The sequence below is a fragment of the Arachis hypogaea genome, chromosome 4 (assembly GCF_003086295.3).
Source record: "Arachis hypogaea cultivar Tifrunner chromosome 4, arahy.Tifrunner.gnm2.J5K5, whole genome shotgun sequence".
Lineage (NCBI taxonomy): Eukaryota > Viridiplantae > Streptophyta > Magnoliopsida > Fabales > Fabaceae > Arachis > Arachis hypogaea.
In genome coordinates, this window is record NC_092039.1 from 1,042,682 (window position 1) to 1,065,828 (window position 23,147).

Here is a 23,147-nt window from a genome sequence, read left to right on the forward strand (position 1 = left end):
GACTACAAATTAATATATCAACAACAAAAAATAAATAAACAAATTAAACAACTAATTTAAGTAACTACTAAAATATTAAAGAATGACAAAAAACTTACCAGTCTGCTCTTCGTCTTCATGAAGGTCACCGTCCCACCCATATACTTCGACGACCTGGGCAAATCCCTGTTAGTGACGTTTTCAGACGGCAACACTTGAACCTGCCATCATTAGCAAAATAGGCCTCCAGTTTTTTCTTGATGGTTGGACGAATCTACAATGTTAAGTGATCGCGCCCCTGACGAACGTCACTCATCATTTGCTGTAGTCGTTTGGCTGCTCGGTGGTCGTATATCTTTTGGATAATGAGGTTATGCTCCACATTCCATACGAATTTCAACTGCACAAAGTAATTCACAATTACAAAAGTTAGTCGGAATAAGATACAGTTCAAATACAGTTAATTAATTCAACATTATTGGGTTCTTACGGTCCACTTCTGAAACCATCAATCTTTGATCTGAGCCGGGATCTGCGTGTAGGTCAGTCACGGGTGTCGTACATCGACTTAATGACGTCGGTGATCTCCTGTGTACAAGCATTGGAGTTTGGTGCAAACTTAGCAGAAAAAAAAAACATAACATTCACAAACACATAGAAATGCATACTAAACTTAAGATTAATAAACACATAGAGATGCATAATAAACACATATAAACGCATAATAAACTTAAAATTTTGTATATACTCACGACTGCATGTCATTGGGCCAAATCCTCAGCAGGATGACAGGCGATGGTGGAGGAGCATCTTGCTGGAGGCATTGGAGGTATCACCTATCGTGGGGTCTGTCATCGCTGGATCTGTAGGAAACGTATCAGAAGGAAGCACGTAATTCGGGTTTGGGACCATGATAAATTGCTGGTCTACTGGATCCACCTGTGATGTCACAAGTATCAACGGGATAGTCAGGATATAGGGCGATGAGATCAACTCGACCTTCTTCATCTACTTGTCGTCATGTCTGCACAGCAAATATATTACTAATAGTAATTGACATATATTATTATTAACATAAATCCAACCAATCTCAATTCATAGTATCAGTCAACACACAATTAAACAATATCTATCAACTCTTTTTAACCATACCCCAGCATAATCCATAAAAAAATGAATGAGATTACTAAGACAATGAGCAGAGACCGACACAAATAAATACTTTCAAATTCCAAATGATTATCTATTATCACCAAACAAGTAGAAAACAAGTAAGTAAGCAACACATGTATCAAACTACAAAAAAGCATAATAGTAGATTAATGATATAAGAACTCTACTCACAATAATAAACTAACAAACTAAGAAGCACTAATTCCAAAAGTTCTGAGACATCTTAGGTATACACTCTTCTTTCAAATCAACACACCTTCACAACAATCTAAATCACAGTCCCCTCAAAAGGAGTATTCTTCCATATATTTAAAGCTAATTACATTGATCGAATTATAAAATATACACTACAATATATATCACTTAATATAATATAATACATTCATATTAATATTGCATACATAATATTTTTTTAAAAAAAATAAAAGACTATTTCAAATAAGTAGTTATATATTTTTTTATTATGTATTATTCTTAGTATATGTCTTAAAATTTTCTCTAAATAAATATTTTAAAATAAACAATAGTATAATATTATTTGCTTAGCCTACTTACTCAATAATAGAAATACATTATGAAAATTTATATTCTATTAATTGATAATATTTCATATTCTATTATGATTGGACATTTATATTTCAATTTTATACTCAATTTTAATATTCCATTATATATGATAATAATATTATGGACATCTACCATAATAATCATTTTGGTGAAAAGTGAAAACTCATGTGCAGTCTACTTCACGTGAAATTGATACTTGATAACTAAGAATCGTTAGATAAAAATTTAGTCAAATTAATTAAATCATCTAACGACCCTCAACTATCAATTTCACATAAAGTCGACTGAATCTGAGTTTTTACCTCATTTTATTACAAAGAAGATATATATTGTTGTGGTTGTATTAGACTTTACTACTCCGTTGAAGACTTCCAGATAGGCGACTGCATACTTTCGTCACACACATGATGACCTCCCCTGTGGCCGGGACATGCTTTTACACAATCACGAAGAAAGAATTTCATGCATCTGTAGCCCTCCATTTCGGACGAGAAAACATCCAAGGGTTGAGGAAGAAAGAAACTCTGCTCTTCAGACTTTAACAAGCGAAGCGTGTTGCCTTTGCCATTCTAACATTTTACCCAAACCCAAACTATTTCCCTTCATTTCTTCTCTTCTAAGTTCCTCTCATCTCCCTTCAATTCAATTACTTTCCTCTTACCCTCCTTATTCCACCCTTATTTCTTGCGTTCAGTGGAACAGAGAGGTAATTATTTTTTTGTTTATTATTAACAAATAATCTAACAGCTCATTGAGAAGCACATGATTCCCAAAGAAGCACGTGATTCAAACGATTTGCGCTCATAAATTAAGTTGTGCAGTTGTGTTGTGCTCCTCTCAAGCTCTCATTTTTAATGCAACCTTTTTGTTTTATGTATTTTGCGGGAATGAAGTTTTTGAGAGACAAATTAATTGTTGTAGGAAACTAGGTAAAGTCGATTTTATGTGAAGTTGATGATTGAGAGTCGTGGAATGATTTGATTGATTTGACTAAATTTTCATCCAACGGCTCTCAGTATCAACTTCACCTGAATTCGATTTCAGCTGAGTTTTCACCTTAATTGTTAGTTAGAATCTGTGCTTCATTATCAAATTGTGTCTGCTAATTTATTTTCTTTCAACAATTTTGTAGCGTACTTTTTGAGGTGATTCTACTTCTACTACTACTACGACGAAAATTATGAGTGAAAACCTGAGATCTGCAAGTGGCAGCTCGAGCTCAAGTTTGAACAGCAGCTTTCAGGATACAGAGGATGATCAAACCATTGCTCGTATCTTGGCAGAAGACGAGAATTTCAGGGATGGAAACAAGCTTGGGAAGCGACTTTCTCATTTAGATTCAATTCCGGTATGAAAATCTTTGCCCTATTTTGCTGCATCTTATGTAAATTACGCCTCCTAATTTCAAAACAAATTAGACCATAAAGATTTTTTTAATTATAAATTAAAAAAATAACTATTTCCCAAAAATATAATACGACTTACTCCTGTGTACTTTTATGTATTTTGGAGACGATGATAATGCTTACCATTGTTAACTTTTGAAACTCAATTTAATTTAATGTATTTGAAGTGGAGTTGCCGGAGCAAGGCGAGCTCTATAAAATTTATAGAGTTCGCCGGGAGTAAGGCGAACTTGCTAATTTTTATAGAGTTTGCGGTGGGGGTGGGGTGCAGCGAACTTGTCCAAATACAAAAAAAAACGTGCATTTCAGTAAATAAAACTCATAAATGGGTTTTGGGAAAATAAATATTTTTCATAATTTATATTAGAAAAAAATCCTTTATTTTCCTGCTAGCTTTATACTTTTACCTGCAATGGAATAAGAATACTAATTCAGTATCTTGGCAGCACACACCTCGTGTTAATGGAGAGATTCCTGATGTAAATGACGCAACACTAGACCATGAGAGGTTGTCTGAAAGGTTGCATACACTAGTTTTTCTTTACAGTTACACTTTGTTATTTTTTTATGTGGTTCTCTTGTATCACATATTAGTTCAATTTAATTTTTCAGTTTAGGAAAGGAAACACAGGATAAAAATATAATCTTGATTGAGAATTCTTCACATTGGAGAATTGCAATTATGTCCATGATGATAGTTTAGACATGTATGAGGAACAGACAGAGTTTAGTTGATATAAACCAAAATATGTTTTATGCACAAGGTATTTTGTTTTATTTAATAATTACACTTGTACATCTTCTGTAGGTTAGTTACATATGGTTTGGCCGAACTGCAGATGGAGGGTGATGGGAATTGCCAGGTTTATTCCTGTTTCATTTTGTTTTATCAGATTTAGAGTTTCGATAAAATCTCCTATTCATTTCGTATCTTGTCTAATGAATGCAAATATGTTATCTGGCAGTTTCGAGCTTTAGCAGATCAGTTGTTCCGTAATCCTGAGTACCACAAGCATGTAAGGAGGCAGGTTATCAAGCAGGTGTGACTATTAAATCTCTCCCTGTGCATTTATATCTGTGTGACGGTGTCTACTTTAAATATTTCAGTGTATTAAAATCACTACATGGTAGTATTACATGCATAATCTTGCAAGGTTTTCTTTTTCCCTTTTGTATTTTGGCTTTGTTGCTCATTCTTCATTTTCTTTTCTTTTTCCTTTTTTCCCCCCACCTGTTGAGGATTTGAAGGAAAAGTTAGAGTTCTATCAATCCTCACATATATATACATGTAGACACACACACACACATATACATGTACATATATAATTTTTGCTATTTCTAAGACTCGAATCTAAGACCTCTAGTTAAAATAGGAAATACTTACCATCTTCACTGATCTTACATTTGTTATTATTACACAAAACAAACCTTTAGTAAATAAAAATGTAGTGCCTATTAATCCACTAGTTGTAATATAGAGTAACAAATAGTATTAAATAGCATTCAATTCTGACTCCTTAATTTTGGCTGTTGTTTTTAATCCAATGGCTATGATTGCTTATTGTTTTTCCTTTCTTTCTTTTTTTCTGTATTTAACAGCTAAAGCATCACAAAAAGTTGTATGAAGGTTATGTACCAATGAAGTACAAAAGCTACCTGAAGATGATGAAAAAGTTAGATATCACTACTGATCATTTTTTGCTTTTCTTCCTACAAAATTGAGAGCATATAGCTCTGAGATTACACTAATTCAACATTTGCATGTTGTCTGCCAATAGATCAGGAGAATGGGGAGATCATATTACTCTACAAGCAGCTGCAGACCGGGTAAATTATCTAACTTCTTTACTTAACTGTCAAATCTTGACAAGTTTCATCCCTTTTATGTTTGAATGACATTTTGACATAATATGCCTCTCAAATATTTAAGCTGTTACGTAGAGCCCACATAAATGGCCTTATATCGTATGCAAGGAGCCGTTGAACTTGCATTGTGAGCAATCCATAGCCCACTTTACATTGATCTGAAATATAACTTGTTTATTTAGATGAGTAAAGGGAAACAATAATCAAGTAGTAGCCTACCTCATCAAAAAATATCTATGATGCAGTGTTATGAAGCATCTCTCCTAAATATTATAATGTTGGACAAAAATATACATAGGTGCCTTTATATCTTCTTGTTTATGTTGATAAACTGTTATATATTTCAATAAAATAATGGTCATACACAGCACTGAATCAAAAAGTTGATATATGTGGATTAATCTTTGATACACTATGTGTCTATGTGTTTGCCTTTTGTTACTGTAAAAGCTGGTACCAGTGGAAATGACAATAACAATAGAAAAGTAACAGAAAATGAAGAAATGGAGTGAATGAATGATAAAATCTTTGAAAGATTTAAAGGATGTGTCTTCAAAAGATTCAAAGATTAAAATAAGTTAACTGTAATTGGGTTATATAATGGAGCATTATTGAGCATGGTAAAGTCTATAGTCTATTGTCTGCAACATGCTTGGATTTTCACAGTTTATAAATTTGGTTTTTTGTTTCAAAGGATGTGTTGTGATTCAAACTTTTTTCCCTCTGATAAAATCTCATAAGAATAATAATAAAGTAAGGGTGCTAATTTTAACTTCTTTTGATATTTCTTATGATTGTAATATCTAGATTTGTGATATAACTTTTCCATAATTCTGTTCTTTCAATTGTTAAAATTGATTTCTGACTACTCATGGATGTGTTTTATTTGGTTTCAGTTCAATGCCAAAATCTGTTTAGTCACCTCGTTCAGAGACACTTGCTATATCGAGATCCTTCCTACGGACAAAAACTATACTATAGGCAAGTATTTTAAATCAATTCTACATTTCTATTATGTCTGCTGACTACTATGATACCTGACTTAATCGCGTTTGGCTTGAATATTGTTTGCGTCATGGTGGTTGTTGCCATGTTGCCCGAGAGCGACAAGTTTCGCTTCTGGTGAAAATGATTAAACATGAATTGTCATGTCCAAGAAATGGTTAAGAGAAAAATTTAAAAGGGAAAAGAATGGTAGTAAGTAATTGTATCTAGCTTTGAATTAAAATTGTTCAACATTCTCCTGTAAGTTTAAGTTTATACTTCGGCAAATTATTGATAGATAAGGCGTTCCTACTTTTTTCTACTCTTGCAATAATTAAGTTAGTAGTGACCCAAAGCTCAATTGGTTTTTTGGTGCAAGGTCAAAGAGTAAGTTATTAAATCAAACTATATATGCAAAACTATTTAAGGAAGATTTAGATTTCAATAAGTAGTAAATTATGGTGTGTTACCAAATACCACTCGGATGAACAAGACTTATTTGTTGTTGATAAACTTTTAATTGTTTCATATAAAGTCACAACACAAAATTGAAAGGGCCTTTTGATTCTTTTAATTATAGAGCTATGGCTAAGCTTCTGGAGTGAAGTGCACTACAATTCACTGTACGCAAGTGGAGGTAATGTTGATAACTATCAAAGTAATTCTTCTTATAACCTAATCTTTTATGTTTTTATTTATTTCTCAAATTATTTACAGATGTTCCTGCTAGAGCACCTAGGAAGAAATATTGGCTCTTCTAGATTGATGCCAGGTGCTGACATCATGCATCAACTAACTTTATAATAAGTAATAAAAGGTTTCCAACTTTTGTATTTTATATGACATTTTAATATATGAATTGCATACAGAAAATCATCAATTTAAATCCCCTTTCAGGGATAAACAACAGTCAATGCATGATGCTAAGCTTGGCTTCCCTCTGTAAATTTATTGAAACTTCATTGTACAGTTTTATTTTCTACTTTGTATAGGTTTATATTCATATCTCTTTTCACTGTTTTATACCAGTACATTATTCGGCTAAACTCAGTGAAGTTATCAAACTTTGTTACATTGTTTTTTCTTACGCAGCTGTCATATTCTGCCAAATTGAATGGTAAACCAAAACCTATTTATGAAACTTTTTTCTTTTTGACAAAAATTTTTCTTCTGCCAGTTTTTAAGATAATTTCTTATTTCCAAAATAAAGATAGGAAACATGACAAAACGATGAAACCTGGATGACATGAAAGAAACGTGGAAGACGCATCTTTCTCATTTCATTGTTTATAACACTTACCATTTAAATTCGGTTTTATAATTATAATTAATAATATAACAGGCAAACATGTAATACCTAATCTGATTAATGTATCTTTTATTTTTCGCCTTTCCTCATTGCCGTTAACTGGAATATCAGAGAAAGGGAAATAACGCTGTTTTTGGGTGAAAAAGCTTGTTCAGTCTTTCAGAGTTAGTTTTAAGTTTTAACAAAATTATACCAGCTACTTGGTGTAAATAGGAGTGAAAAAGAAAAAGGTGTTTAAAAGATTCTATAAATGCCCTGTCGAGCGACTTTGAGTCTTAGTATTCATTTACTCCCCTATAATCTTTCAGCAGATAATATAACCCTTCATACTGTAAACTACAAATTTAGAAAACCTAATCCCCCCCCCCCCCCAAAAAAACAAAAAAAACAAAAACAAAAGCACAAGAATAAAAAAAAAACCCACAACAACGGCTCCTCTGTTCCGCTTTCAGTTTTTTTCTTCTGTTAAGTTGCAAGAGGAAAATAATTAGAAACCATATTTTCTAACCTTAAAACTAACCATTCATCCAGAAAATACTTCCTCAGATAAATTCTCCTGATCGCCGAAAATTGACAATGCATCCTCTCCCCTATCCACTAGAAATTAGTCTACTAACTAAAAGTCCTGCAGGTAGCTGATTAAAACTGGGGCTACATGCTTTCCTGCTCGGTCATAACTCATCATGAACTTCTGTTTGCTCATCATTCTTTTCATCACTTGGACCTTCTTGATTGTCAGCAAATTCTTCACTTGTGCCTTCTGAACTGTCACCGGATTGATCACCGGCAGTTGAGGTGGAGTTAGAATTACCCGAATCCTCCTGCACTTTGCTCTCAGTTTCATTCTTCACAGGTTTCTGAATTTTAGGCTTAGGCTTGGGAATTTTATTAACACTGGCAACCTGAAAATGAGTATAGAAAACTTAAATAAGGCAATGATTCCATCTTGGACCTGTAAACTGTCTTATCAAGAAAAGTAGAGAGACAGTACCTTGTTTTGAAGATCAAACACCTTCAAAAGTACTTCTTCAGAAGTAAAAGCTGGTGTACTGAATCCAGAAATCCTGCAGAAAAAGTACACAACAACACATCAAATTCCATAACCAATTACAACAAACCCACCATGCAGTAATCACAATGCAATTTCCTCAATGGCCAAACACTAGCGACTAGTCAGGAAGATCAAAATAAATGCTAACCGACACCAATAGAATACTGAAATAACCAAAGGTAACACAAATTAAAACTGCATGAACTCACTTCTGTTGTTCAGTCTCTTTTTCGTCCAACCACTTCTTTAACTTTTCAGCATCATCTAGAATCTAGAAAATAATTGACCCAAAAACCAAGAATGAGTTTCCAAATAATAATAATAATAATAATAATAAGAGAAAAAGACAAATAAATCCTTGACTTTTTAATTCGAAAACAATGAAGTCTCTGACTAATTGAGAATATAAAAGCGTCCCTCACATTTTAAAACGTGAGACATTTAAACCCTTCCGTCCAAAATATATACGGACAAATAGGTCCTCTAGAAGGACTTAGATGTCTCACGTTTTAGAAAGTGAGGAACGCTTTTGTATTTTCAATTAGTCGAGGACTTATTTGTCTTCGAAATAAAAGGTTAGGGACTTATTTGTCGTTTTCTCTAATAATAATATATAGAATATTGAAATCAGGTTAAACCAGGTACCGCATCTACTCGTTCTTTTGGAAGCCAAGACTTGTTTACCTTCCACTCTTGAACAATCTGCAGATGTCAGAAAAAGATTAATATATAAATGCTTCCAGTTCGATACCCAAATACCTAATTGATACTGCACACGAACTATGTAAACCAGACACTACTTTGGATATATACCAGACAGACCAGCGTATATCCAAGTGCTTGCACATGTTTCGTTTGTTCAACATCAAACTGGTTTTCTAAAGAAAATTACGGCATTTTATAATCTACTAAAGCTCAATAAAGGCAACTGCAGTCATTTTAAGATATTCATGGAGTTTGATAGTTTCATAACAAAAAGTTATACACATCTAGAATCCCAAATGCAACAGACAGTTGAACATTGCTCAAACAAAATCTAATAATAATGGCATCACAAGGGCTGACATAATAAAAAAATAGATAAAGAACAGATAAGCATCTTTATCAATATTTCCATTTATACAATATAACTACTAGGTCATTTTCCACTTGGTTGACTAGATGGATCAAATGATGCCATCATAACCGTTTATAGATGGACTATTTCAAGCTAAATGTTTCTTGATGGTTTCACCTATAACCTTTCTTGGTCCACCTTCTACATCTAATAGTTGAACTACCCTCCAAAGTCCACCCATCCAACTTCCACATAGACAAACCACCTACTGCATGATTCAAAAGTTCCACAATAGTACCACTAAGTCCTAACTTAAATCATGCATTAACTTTTCAACAAAATCTCATCTAGTGTAGTAGTGTCAGCTCATTCAACATAGCATTCACATCTCCACAACATATTATTCTTATTCTCACACTCAGAAGTCTCATTTGTGGTAACTTTTGTTCTTAAGTGTGATACTTTTCGATTGAAAATTACACCAGATGCACTTCTCCATTTGTTATTTTGAACCTTTCAAAATTTTCTATATTGCAAAATTCCTTCAAATTGGGAAGAGAGTAACATCCCAAATCAATCCCCAAAAAAAATTTAGTTAAAACACTGTAATCCTCGAAAAATTTTAATCACCAAATTAGTCCCTAATTTTTTATTTTATTAGACACATCAATCGTCATGCCAACTTTTGGTAAAAAGTTAAGCAAAAACAATCCCCAAGAATTTTTTAAATTCTCATCCCTACATATAGACGAACAATCTAACGTGGGGGCTGATTTGTCTAACAAAATAAAAAATTTAGCGAATGCTTTGGTGATTAAAATTTGTTGAAAACTGAAGTGTCCGACGAAAATTTTTGATTGATTTGAGATATTGCTCAATTTCAAAAGTCAATTTAAAATAATATAAATAAAACAAGCACAATCCTCTAAATCTATCCTATCAAATAAAACAAGCATATGGTTACCATAATCTCTGTAAAAGTTCATTAACTACTTGAGCTTTAAAAGGATCACGTGGCACATAGAGAGAGAAAGAGAAGACAAGAAATATGCGGGAAGGAGAGGGGTGGGTGGATGATGTTAGAATATCTATTATTAAATGGATTAGGAATTATAGGATCTATTGTGAAACGGTAGTTAATCGTGTACATATTCGGTCACAGTTAACATGGTACCAAAGCCTAGCGAGAAAAAAAAATCTGATAGAATGGCACCTAGTAACAGGTTTGGGCTATTCTACAAGAGAAGAAGTAAGTAGCTCTACTCTAGTAGCTGATAGTGAGCAGTTTTAGCTTGGTCTAGCTGGCTGTTGGTTAGTTAGTTGTACTCCTAACTACCTATAAATAGCTGTGTTGTAGTTAGTTATGTTTTTCATACTTTTGCTGTTGGTTAATTCTTTAGAGTTGGAGAGAAACTCTCTCTCTCTAAGTTGGTAGTTCGAACTGTGTAAGAACCTTCTAGGGAGTGCAATTTGCAGTCCCAGTGCATCAATAAAATCCTAACCTTCTGCTAGCTCCTAGTTCTATCAAAATCTTTCCAGGTACCATATGTCTTTCTGCTTGTCAAAAGACTCCACAAATCCCTTTAATAGTCTTAAGCAATCCCCTTGAGTCTGGTTTGGTAGATAATCCTCTGTTGTTCAACAATTTGGCATGAAAAGGAGAAACCACTCTGTGTTATACCACCACACTCCTCAAGGATGCACATATTTGATTGTATATGTTGATGATACTGTCATTACTAGCAGTGGTGATGATGGCATAACTCGCATTAAACAACATCCATGTCAGCACTTTCATATCAAACACCTTGATAGAATTGTTACTTCTTAGGCATTGAACATGCACAGCTTATGGACGTCTTAGATGAAGCTGGCTTGCTTGGAGCCAAACCTATTGATTCTCCTATTGATCCCATTATCAAACTTCTACTACATAAAAGGGAAATCCTTATCTAAGCTAGGAAGGTATAGAAAATTAGTTGAGAAACTAAGTTATCTATTTATCTCACTCCCACGTGTTCAAAAATCTTCTTTGCAATAAGTGTGGCTAGTCAATTTTTGAACTCATCGTATGAAGGTCATTTGAATGCTCTGATCAACATTCTAAAGTACGTCAAAGGTGTTCCCGCTAAAGGTCTTCTCTATGAGGACAAGGGTCACAAATTTTCTGTTTTTAAACAATGGAAAATGAATGGAAGACAAATCTACAAGACACATTACATCTTAAGCTTTTAATTTGGTACCTGCTTCAGCTCCTCGAGATATTTCTGGGCATGTTCAATAGCAGCTGGTCGAGCTGTAAGCTCTTTTAACCTGAAACAGATGTTAACCAATTCATAAAACACCATGCTAAAAAGGCACAATAAAGTTACTGGTGCTACTCTACAACTCAAAATACAAACCTAAAGAAAACTGGATCACCAACAGCTTTCAACATATCTAGACGTTCTTGAAACTCAGTAGCATTGGCATCTTCACCATCTGTGTACAACCAATCTTGCACCTAACAAAATGAAAGAAGATTGGGTCAGAATTCTCACAAGATAACATTTTTTCCATGTCACCAAAAGAAAAGGTTAACCTCATCAAGCTTCTCAACAAAGGACTGGCGTTCCTCACTTGTAGAAACTTTTTCAAACTCTTCAACAGTTTCAATCTGGTAATAAAAAGAACGCAGCAATAAGAAAAGTTGAAAAATAGCATACAGCACTATCAAGTGGATAATAAATAGTTCAATTGGTTTATTTTGATATTTGAGGACAGACAAAGACTGAAGGACTGAAGCTTGTTAGTTAATTTGGCTATAGACAGTTTTTGACAGAATAAAAGAAATGTAGAAATGCTTATTAAAACTTTCATTCTTTAGTTGAATTTTAATGGAGAATATATTTTTGCCTCTCTCAAATTGATAATGTCACTCCCTTTTCTTTTTTTCTTTTTTTTTTTCCTTTTTTGGGCCAAGATGTGGGATGGAGCCATGGAGGAGTTCAAATACCCCAAAGAAAATGGAAAACTGAAAGGATAAAGCTTTACAAGTTATATAAATGATGAAGGCCTTCTATACTACAGGAAACAATAAGCATATTTCTCTCTACCAACCTTTTCCTTAGTGGTATATATATAACCTTCTAAATTATTTTTTAACTCAGCCGTTCTTTTTCTTTCGGCATCTTTTTTGTCTAGTGCTTCCAATTTTCCTTTGGCTTCGGCAAGAAAATCTTTAGACAGAGACATTCCAGGCTCTTTCTCAACAATCTGCCACAAGTTAAAGTAAATACTGTATATTAGCTCACATTTCAAATTTTCCCCTCGAGACAATTTCAAGAGCATAAACTAGGTGCAAGTAATTATCTTCACCTTTAATGGTACCCTAAAGGTCTTCTTTTTAAGCTTTTTCTCCATGACAGGTTCAGCAGCTACTTTCTCCTCCGCAATACTGTCGGTTGTATTACCCCCACTATCAGTTTCCATTTTTTCACTGCTTTCTGTGGAATTGTTGTTAGCACCAGCTTCAGTTGATAGGTTAGATGAAATAGTCGAGTTCTCTACGGTCAGGGTCTTTTTGGGAACTTCCACCCATTCTGTTATTTCGATAACAGCATCAGCCCGATCAAGAGAGAGAATTCCACTTCTGCTTAGAGAGAAATGTATAATTGCCTTGATAGGGGACGACAGGTTTCGAGATGAGTATCTGGAAAATATTAGAGAAACACAGAGAGGGGGCACTAGAGTTTCTAAGTATTTTGTATGCAAACAATTCCTTAAGGGTCTCAAATCATAACTAGTTCCAAAGTTTTTTATACTTACTTCTCACTTGCATCTGTCAAACCAGAAATCTGGTATTTTGCAATTTCAGGAGAAGTGACACCCGGTGGTAAATGATTTTCACTTTCATAAGCTAGCAACACTTCAAAATCCTTGTTGTGACTAACGGATCTGAACATCTGGCAAGTATGCAATACAATAAACCATTAGTATAATCAATTTGTTTGCTCTTCTTACAATATGAAGTATCCGGAAATTCTTCTTATAGTATGCTGTGACTTGAAGCAAGAACATGTACTGGTTTACCTTGCTCGGTAGTTTCTTCATTCGTGGTACTAGTAACTGCCTCGAGCTTTCATCCTTCAGAAGATCAGGACCATCCAACTCAACCACAAATCCATACAAAGAACCATCAATCATTCCTAGCTTGCGGTTCAATTTAATTCCATCACTTAAATTTGCAGCGTGCAACGCTGCACCAAGAACAATAGCTTCATCAGCATCAAGATGCCTATCAAGTTGTTTTCTCCCAAGGAACTCTTGAAGCTTAGCCTGTAATAACATATATATGTATATATATAAGAAGTAAATCTCTGGGCATAATGCTGTAGTGTTGAGTGAAATACTCTGCTTAAACAAAAAACACAGACAATATGGGTGTTTCAGACAACACTAAAAACACAATGCGATGCGTACCATTTCCAAAATAAATAGGTACCACGCATAAGTTGACAACTTGGTAGGGAGATTATTGAATCCCAATTTCGTCATATTTAAACTTCATTCAAGATAGTTAATTTGCATATTTCAGTTATAATGTCTATACCGGAACATGACCATATGAGCTTCTCTTCACTTTCCTTCACTATTTATATCAATAAAGGATAGCAATACCAACTCCAAGCAAATCTTCAAGTAAAATGGGTTCAATTTTGAGAAGGATTACAAAGATTGACAACAAGAATAAACATTTTGTCAAAATATCAATGCTGTATATAACATATATTATATGCAAAGGAATAAAAGGATGGATCTCAAACTTTGCAGGTAAACTCTCAACCTTCCCTAACAGCATACTGCCCAAAGAATGACAACAAAAATTGAAAATATTATTCAAACCTGTAGCTTTGGCACTCTGGTAGCACCTCCAATCAACTCCACCGCATATATCTGGTCCATTGACAAGCCAGAATGCTCAATCACCTCTTTCACTGGCAGAAGAGATTGTTCCCAAATATCATCACAAAGCTCTTCAAACTTCTCACGGGTTATTGAGCTCCTGGAAGAATAGAAGGCATGATCGAAAAAGACCTTAAGAATTACAACATTAGCAACAACTAAGTCCTGTCTCACTAGGTGGGTCAGCTACATGATTTAAACAATACCAAAGTAGCAATATAAATCATGTGTTCAAACCATTTATATTTAAATCTCTTTAGAAGCCTTAAGTATTAAATAAAGTCTAATGTATTGTAATTTGATAATAAACACCAAATAGATTCTTTTTTTTTTTTTGTTGACAAAAAAAGAATTTATTTTGAAGACATTTCTTGACAAATAGGTATGTATATTCTTTCTCATCATTTTGGTTGAAGCAAGCACTTCCTTAGAGAAGTTTGATCATATAAAAGAATTTCATCCATCAAAATGCATTTCTTTCTCAAGTTCCTTCTTGGTTCTTGGAAATTTTTAGCTTGTAAATCCAGTGGAGATAGCAATATCCAGTCAGAGGCCAGGTCTCTAGATTCATCTGAAATGTTTTCTTGTAATAATACTTTCAATTTCTAACTCATCCCTTGGATATAACCTCCATCCACCTTGGTAAACCTATTGGCTATCTGTAAGTCCAAAGCTTCCCGCAAAGTTAAATCTCTTATATGAACAGCAGTGCTTGCATAAATGATGCGTTGCGAGTTTTAATGCTACATAGGTTAATCTCCCATTTTGTTGCACTTCGTTTGTGTTGAATTTTGTTTGCAGAGAAGAATAATAAAAATAGAAGTATAAAATGAATAAACAGATTATATTTCATTGATCTGAGACTACAATCAGCCCATTAAATTATATGTATTCAGTTTTTCCCTTAGATTCCTATTAGTATCAGTTAGGCCAGCTAACATTAACAGCTCACACATAAAAGACAAAGAGACAACTTGAAAAGGGCAGCCTGTTGCACAAGCATCCCGCGTTAATGTAGGGCCCGGGGAATGGCCGCACCCAAAGGGTGTAATATCTGCAGCCTAACCTGATAATTACATTAGTGGCTGTTTCCATGGGTAGAAGAGGGATTAGATGATATTTCTATAATCTTAACGAGGGAAATATGAAGGTGGGTGTGGTGTCCTAAAATGTATAATAGAACAATGAGCTGGCAGATAAAGGAAAGAGACTATAATGCCATAAATGAGTGAGAGATGAAAAGACAAAGATAACAATTGGAATTAGATCAAAATTGAGCTATGGCATTGCTCAGACATTGGTTTGTGTTCTTATTAGAATATTTCTGATATGTTACTCCAGAGTTATTAGATCCAGTAGTAATGATACTGCTCTCTACTTCATTTTCTTGTACCTTTAAGGGTGTGTCTACAAGTTGCAAGGGAAAGGGAAAGAAAGGTTTTAGACGACAAGGAAGGGGAAGTGAAGGAAGGGTTTGAGATTTTCAAACCCCCTCTCATTCACGAGTTTAAAATAATTAGGAATGTGAGGATTGGAAGACAGACTGTATATTTTTACAATTTTATCTTTTATTAGAATATTAAGTACAAAAAAGTAAAAGGGAATAAATAGTAATACAATAGTTTATTGGAATAAAAGTGTAACAATCTAAATCTCATGAAACCTCCAATTTGGAGGAACTTGACAATGGAGATTTTGGAGGATTAACAAAAAGCTCCAAAACCCTAGCCCTCTGAATAATAAAACTCATGAATGAGGTTTCCCTCCAAAGCCTTTTCCTCCCCTCACCCATCAATTGATAAGTCAATGAAAGTTTCACACAGATTCCCTCTTAAATTTCTCTAAGATCTCCCTGTCAATTTCACTCGCTTTCTCTCTTTTCAATCCTTCTCTTTCAAAATTATTCTCTGCTAGGATTCTTAACACTTTAGGATAAAGAAAAATAACAATAAAGAAAAGTGAAGGTCATGCTTTTAAACTTAATATATCACCAAAGCATACAGATCACAAAACCCAAAGACAAACCAAACATGGAAAATGTGTAATATTCACAGAACATATCAAGCTGCATCATTATACAAGGCAAGATCACGGCATGCTTGTTTAAAGCAGCATAACTTTATTGAATACCATGTATGTTTGCAAGGGTTACATTTTTTAGTGGCTTAATATAATTGTTTATTAAGTACGACACAAAATTTTGATTAGCATTTCAAAATGTTATATACAATAAGAATATACAAATTCATTTAAATCAAAACTAGAGAAGAAGCGCTGAGAAGATTTATAATTTGGTACCTGAAGTCTATATCATTATGAAGTGATTCAACTGAAATAGGAGCTGCTGTGTTTGCACTAAGAATTTCTTTTGTTCGCTTAACCTGCTTCTTCAATTTTGCCATAGCCTTGGGAAATTTCCTCACATCTATTCCACCACCAACTTGTTTATTGAACTCATCTGCAAAATGCTCCACCAACCGTAGTTCCATATTCTGGCCACCCAGCTCTGCGTTCCAGCGTACGTCCTTAACCTACACAGATTACAAAGTGAGTGAGCAAGTTAAGAGGATTAAATTTTTCAGGAAGAAATCATGGAAGCATTTACGTAATGAATGACTGATCACTTCATTTAATTCTGGATCACACGCATCAGATACGAAATATTGAAAATACAGTTGTGTTTCCATCAGATTTCATATTTAAACACATAATGGTTAATTGCTTTAGGCTAATACAAGTCACTGAAGTCCTGGAGTCCCTTGTTAATTATCTGCAAGTCAATTTGTACCGAAGTATCATGCACGCATTCCTAAAACTGGCTAATACATTCACACATACCTGAAACTGGTTCACAGACACAGTCTTCCCATACTCTTTGCTCTTGTACGCCGAGAAATACACAAGTGCAGCATAGGTACTGCCAGAACCCATGTCATAAAAAACAACATGCCTGGACTCATTGGAAAAGTCTTTGTCAATTCCATACTGCAACGCAGCGCCAGAATGCTCATTTATCAGCGAGAGAACATTAATCCCCGCCAACTGAGCCGCCTGAAGCACCCCTTTCCTCTCAGCCTGCCCGAAATAAGGCGGCACCGATATCACGGCGTCTTTGATCGGAACCTTGGAGTGGAACTCCGCCAAATGCACCGCATAGCCCAGCACCATAGCCACCAATTCCTCCGCGGAATACTGAGTGGCGCCACCATCGCCTTCCACCACGAAGCTCACTGTGCCTCTGGAATCCTCCTTCACCTCGAAAGGGAGGTACATTGAATCCAGAAACTTCTTGGCGAAGCCGTAGGGTTTCCCTATGAGGTCCCTGATTTGAGAGTACACGTCCTGCGGATAGCGAGCGGTGAGGCCAGCGGCTTCTTCGGCAAGGAGACGGTTGCCGGAGTTGAAGGAAACCAGCGCCGGTGATTTGCGCTTCGACATCTCGTTGATGGCGATAGAGATCGGTGTCTGACCAGGTTTCAAGTTCACGACAGCAACTTTGAGCGATTCGGACCCCAGATCTACGCTGAACACCGCGGATTGAGCAGGAAAGAGGAAGAAAAGCAGAAAGAACGAGAGAATCAACGCCAGCTTCGAGAAGAACGACGCCATTTCTTTTTATCCTTCTCGGATCGTCTTTCGCAGCTGGAAAAAGTTGAGGATTTAGCAACGAGTTCGGTTTCAAGGCTTAAGAAAGAAGGTGGTTGAGGAAGGGGAACGCGTTTCGGAGAAGGGGGGAAGAAGGAGAAAAGCTACGGTTGAATACGCAGATCGCATTCCCTTCAGCGTGACATTGCGGGAAGCGTTTCGTTGCCGAGGAAGTTAGGCGATGAATTGCAGGGAATGTGGCGAGCAATGGTATAATACTCAGACCAGCAAAGGCGAGGCGTGACGGGTTTGACAATAATCAAAGGGTTTTTCTGCGTTTCCTTTATTTTTTTAGTTATATTTTCTTTCTCTACTAAAATATAGAAATTAGAGCAGAGCTTTGCTTTGTGTGATGTTTTATGACGTGGGAAGTGACCAAGTGAGAGAGGGTTTAGCCAGTGCGGAGATCACACGTGGCAATATGTACACGTGGCACAAAACGAGAAGCCACCTAGTGTTGTTCATCGAAATTTTGTGGAATGTGTGAGATAGTTTGGTTTGGTGCTACTTTTCAAACGGTATGTATTTATGTGGTGTAAGTGTGTACTATTATGTATTTAAAAGCACGTTAAAAGTGAAAAAGACGCATGTATTAAAATTATAGCATGTTAGGGGTTAGTAATTTTTGTAATTGTTAGTCATCAATTAGTTATCAATGATGATTTGATGATGTGAGATTTGTGTGAAATTTTATTCAATGATTTATATTTTTTTGCTGGTTACATGCTGGCCAAAATTCATTAAAATTGCTGGCTCCCTAGACTTTTCCTTAAAATTATCAAAAATTAAACTAACTTGGATTTGTCGAGTGGTCAATTCACTCGTCTGTTTAAATAAATATTGAGATTCGAATTCCACTTTGTATATATAACAATTCATTAATCAGCCACAGATTCTTAAATAGAACTTAAATCCACAACGAATTAGTTTTCGACCAGTCAAATTGAAAGATACCATAGAAAACTAAAAAAAAATATAACCAAATTGTTAAAAATAAAAATATATTTATGCATCTCTTTTTTTATTACGTTCATTCTCTTTCTCCATTTACCACACCTTCTTTCTTACAATTTTTTGCTGTATTATACTAGATATTTGGTGCATTTTGTTTAGAATTTTATGTTAATTACGTGTTGTTTTAGACTTTTTTAATTTACAACACAGTACTTATGAAATTGGATTTGAGTTTTTGTTAAATTAACAAATCTTCTATGACAATAGAAAATTGTAGTTTATATGAGCTAAATCAATGTGAATTGAGAGTTTTTTTTTTTATTAAACGTAATTGAGCAAATACGAATGACTTTTTTAATGATTCTGACAAATTATTGTGAGCTACCAGAGTGTTAATTTTGATTATTTGTGTTATTGTTCTATGCTTAGTATTTGTGTGCTATTTGTATATAGTTTTATTATTTTGTTTTTGATTCCGATTATTTATGATAATCTTAGTTTTTGTTACTTGAGTTGTTTGACAAATTAATATTGTTTTATAATTTTGAGTTTTATTCTATATGAGTGAATTTGTGTGCTATGCTAACAGAAACATGTGTTATGCTTAAATATTTGTGTGTTGCAACGAACCAAAACTTATTTAATGATTTTTGACAAATTAGTGTGAGCTACCAGAGTATTAAATTCGATTACTTGTGTTGTTATTCTATACTCGATATTTATGTTCTATTTGTATACATTTTTGTTTTTTTGTTCATGATTCTAGTTATTTGTGATGATCTTAGTTTTCGTTACTTGAGTTGTTTGATAAAATAGTGTTATTTTATGATTCTCGTTTTTATTTTATATGTGTGAATTTGTGTGTTATGCTTAAATATTTGTGTGTTGCAATGAACCAAAACTTATTTTTCATGTGATTTTCGTTGTGACTATTTTAAGATCAATTTTTGTATGATGTTGATGATTAGTATGTGCTAAAGGTGAGAATGATTTTTAACACTCTTCAAAAAATTTGAAAATTCTATAAACATTATGCTAAGCATGTAGGTTTTTCTATCAAAATAAGGATCTCAAATAAAAAAAAATGAAATAAAAAACTAACTCATTACATGAAGCAGAAGTAGAGAAGGAGATAGAAAATCTGGTATACCATCTTCTGTAAAGGCAAATCAGACATCTATTGCAAAATGTCCTGCAAGAATCTACGTGCATATATAGTGAATAATACTAGTATTTGAATTATTTCAAAGGTTGTTATGACTCCGTGTTATCCTGATCAAGCTGAAAATGTTTAAACAACACAGAAAGTTTAGCCTACATGTTCATCAGATAATCGAAAATAATGATAAAATTAGTATTAGACAAAGAAAAATATATCAAGTACTTGTTACAACGATTAGAGATCATTGTAAATTAAATTTAATAAAAAAAGATATTAGAAATTATATTAACAGAAAGATTCGTAATATTTTCAAAATAGATGGTACAAAAGAATTGAAAAAATATTTTTTGAGAATAAAAGAGCAAAATTAAAATTTCTTTTATCGAAGAGTGCCCCAAAATATGGTACAATTGAAATGAATTAATCACCCATGATAAAAGTGAAGTGTACCAAACATCCATTTGAATGGTGTATAGGTAGGATGTCTCAATCTTTTTGGTATCATGTTTGGCGATTATCTGAAATGCTAGCTCCTTTGGTTCATTTTGTGCACATTTCTGATTTTCTCTTGAAGTTAGAAAATGTCTGGTACCATGGACATTGGTGGTGGGATATGCTTTGCATAATGATTCCGGAAGAAATTAAACTTGATTTGATGCTCTTTGATCCTATCAAGCAAGCAGGAGATAAAACAGGTTGGTTTTGGACAAACTCAAATACTCTCACCTACTCGACTAAAAGCGGGTATGAGTGGCTATTGAAGAAGAAATTTGGCTGGAATGATAATGAAAATTGGCTTTGGCTTTGGCGCTTGAGAATACCGGAGAAGATAAAGTGTCTGCTCTGGCTTTGCCTCAACAACGGAGTTCCCACAGCTACCTACCGGTTTCAAAAAGGTCTTGCTACTTCTGATTTTTGTCAAAAATGTTATCTTGCTCTAGAGGATATCGACCATTGCTTTAGAACTTGCCAAAAAACTCGTCAGATTTGGATTAGCTTAAACTTGGGAATGACCGCTATAGATTCTGGTTTGGATTTTGTGTCTTGGATTCGTTCTAACCTCAACAAAAATGAATTTATCTTTGCAGCGGCCTTTTGGTGGATTTGGAGAGATAGGAACAATGACATCTTCCATCAAGATGATCCATGGAGTAGAGAGAAAATTGTTCACTTGGCTAAACATGCTGCTCGAGATTTCTCCAATGTCATTGCCACCCAAAAACATATTACTCCTTTCTCTTTACAATATAATTGGGAACCACCTCCAATGAATGTCTATAAAGTGAATTGCGATGCAAGCGTTTTTGAAAATGAGCAATTAGTTGGCTTTGGATGTATTATTAGAGACAGCATGGGAATTTGGATAAAAGGTTATTCTGCCAGTATACCTCTTTCTAGTGTTTTCTGTTGTGAGTTTCATGCTATTTGGAGAGGGCTTGTTATGGCTTGGGATTGCGAGTGCAAAGAGGTCATATGTGAAACTGATATTCTTGATGCGTTTCTTTTTGTTTCGCGAGACACAACCAGCATGATTAGGACTGACTTTGATCTGCTTGACAAAATTAAAGAGATGCTCTAGCGTAATTGGACAGTTACGGTAGTACTCATTCAGCGAACAGCAAATAGAGTAGCTGATTTAATGGCTAAGACTGCTGCTTTTAACAAGCAGGTGTACTTGAAGTGGTTGCTGCCCCCTAATAGTTTAGACATTATTATTAGAGAGGAATCCTACTCTTTTTCTTAGGTTCTTTTTCTTTATGTTATTTCCAATAAAAAAAAAACATCCATTCGAAATTTGAATGAAATGACGCTAAATTTACATCATAAGCTCTCATTTTCTTCGAGCATATCTTTTCATTGCCTCAATTTGTAGCTCCTTTTATAAAATAATCATGAGTAGGATTAGTCATCTTTACTGCACTTTCTTAAGTTATTTCTAACTCATTCATATTTATGTTTTTTGATTAAGGTGAAATGTTTAAACAACACAAGGAGCTTAACCTACATATTTGTCGAACAATTAAAAATAATAATAAAATTGAAATTAGACCAAGTAAAATATATCAAATACTTATTATATTAATTAGTAGTCATTGTAAAATAAAATTTATCGAAAAGAATGTTGAAAATTATATTAGCAAGAATATTTGTAATATTTTTGAAGTAAATGATGTAAAAGAATTAAAAAAATACTTTTAAAAAAATAAAAGAACAAAATTAGAATTTTTTTATGAACTTGAATTTGATGTTGATAAGTTAATTAAAAATGTATTTTGAACTGTTACAAGAAGTAGAGTTGACCACATTATTTGTGTACCATGCTTAGACCGATACCACCCTATCTTAGTGGAGCTAATGCCTTTTTGATTTGGCATGTCTTTAATGGAAGGAGTGGCTAGGACGCAACATGTGTGAAGAGTTGTAGACTTGTAGTAAAATCTGATGGAAATGGATTTTTTTTTAATTTTTTTAATATTTAAAAAGATAAAATATAATCTCTTATTATTAATTTTATAAGTATGACTAAATATAAATATAAAAAAAATAAAAAATAAGATTAAACAATTAACATTCATCCAATTTTTTTTTTCTATTAGAGAGGATTCAGAATTTAATGGACCTTAATTATGTTATTATCATTAGATGTGGTGGAAATGGAATGAGCCCAAGGGCCAAGCCAATATATGGGCATGCTATGTGTTGCATATATGTGGCATATGAACATACATGTGGTTATAACTTTTTTCTTTATTTTTATATTGAGTAATGCTACGTGTATATTAAAATTAGCCATTAAAATTAGTTATTAATATAAAATATATATTAGAATATAAATATACATTAAAAATAAATTAAACTACATATATATTTATAGACAAATATATTAATAGCTAATTTTATTATACAAATAATATTTTTGTTTTATGTTTACCATACCTGTCTCACCGCATGATAAAAGTGAAGTGTACCAAACATCTATTTGAAATTTGAACGAAGTTTGAAGTGATGCTAAGTTTACATTATAGCCTCCCATTTTCTTCAGGCAGATA

The 23,147-nt window shown here is 33.9% G+C and overlaps 2 protein-coding genes across 4 annotated transcripts; one reads left to right on the forward strand and one right to left on the reverse strand.

Annotated features, from left to right (window-relative positions):
* The first annotated feature begins 2,074 nt into the window (after nt 1-2,074).
* LOC112795602 (OVARIAN TUMOR DOMAIN-containing deubiquitinating enzyme 11) lies at nt 2,075-7,047 on the forward strand. Of its 3 annotated transcripts, none has more exons than XM_025837612.3 (10): nt 2,075-2,425; nt 2,852-3,067; nt 3,572-3,645; nt 3,934-3,988; nt 4,091-4,165; nt 4,725-4,798; nt 4,904-4,952; nt 5,888-5,972; nt 6,556-6,612; nt 6,693-7,047. In XM_025837612.3, the coding sequence occupies exons 2-10, from the start codon at nt 2,900-2,902 to the stop codon at nt 6,734-6,736; spliced, it is 681 nt and encodes a 226-aa protein (XP_025693397.1). In that variant the 5' UTR covers nt 2,075-2,425; nt 2,852-2,899; the 3' UTR covers nt 6,737-7,047. The 3 variants fall into 3 exon arrangements, with proteins under 3 accessions (XP_025693397.1, XP_029153525.1, XP_025693398.1); XM_029297692.2 differs by having other exon boundaries at nt 3,572-3,633; XM_025837613.3 differs by lacking the exon at nt 2,075-2,425 and adding an exon at nt 2,554-2,648.
* Nucleotides 7,048-7,500: 453 nt separating this feature from the next.
* Nucleotides 7,501-18,310, reverse strand: LOC112795601 (heat shock 70 kDa protein 17). The gene is made up of 14 exons (XM_025837611.3): nt 17,175-18,310; nt 16,635-16,867; nt 14,277-14,436; nt 13,464-13,709; nt 13,200-13,336; nt 12,750-13,083; nt 12,492-12,647; nt 11,974-12,048; nt 11,795-11,895; nt 11,636-11,705; nt 8,981-9,037; nt 8,545-8,606; nt 8,276-8,348; nt 7,501-8,186 (listed from the first exon to the last, which is right to left on the reverse strand). The coding sequence occupies exons 1-14, from the start codon at nt 17,943-17,945 to the stop codon at nt 7,956-7,958; spliced, it is 2,706 nt and encodes a 901-aa protein (XP_025693396.1). The 5' UTR covers nt 17,946-18,310; the 3' UTR covers nt 7,501-7,955.
* Nucleotides 18,311-23,147: the final 4,837 nt, after the last annotated feature.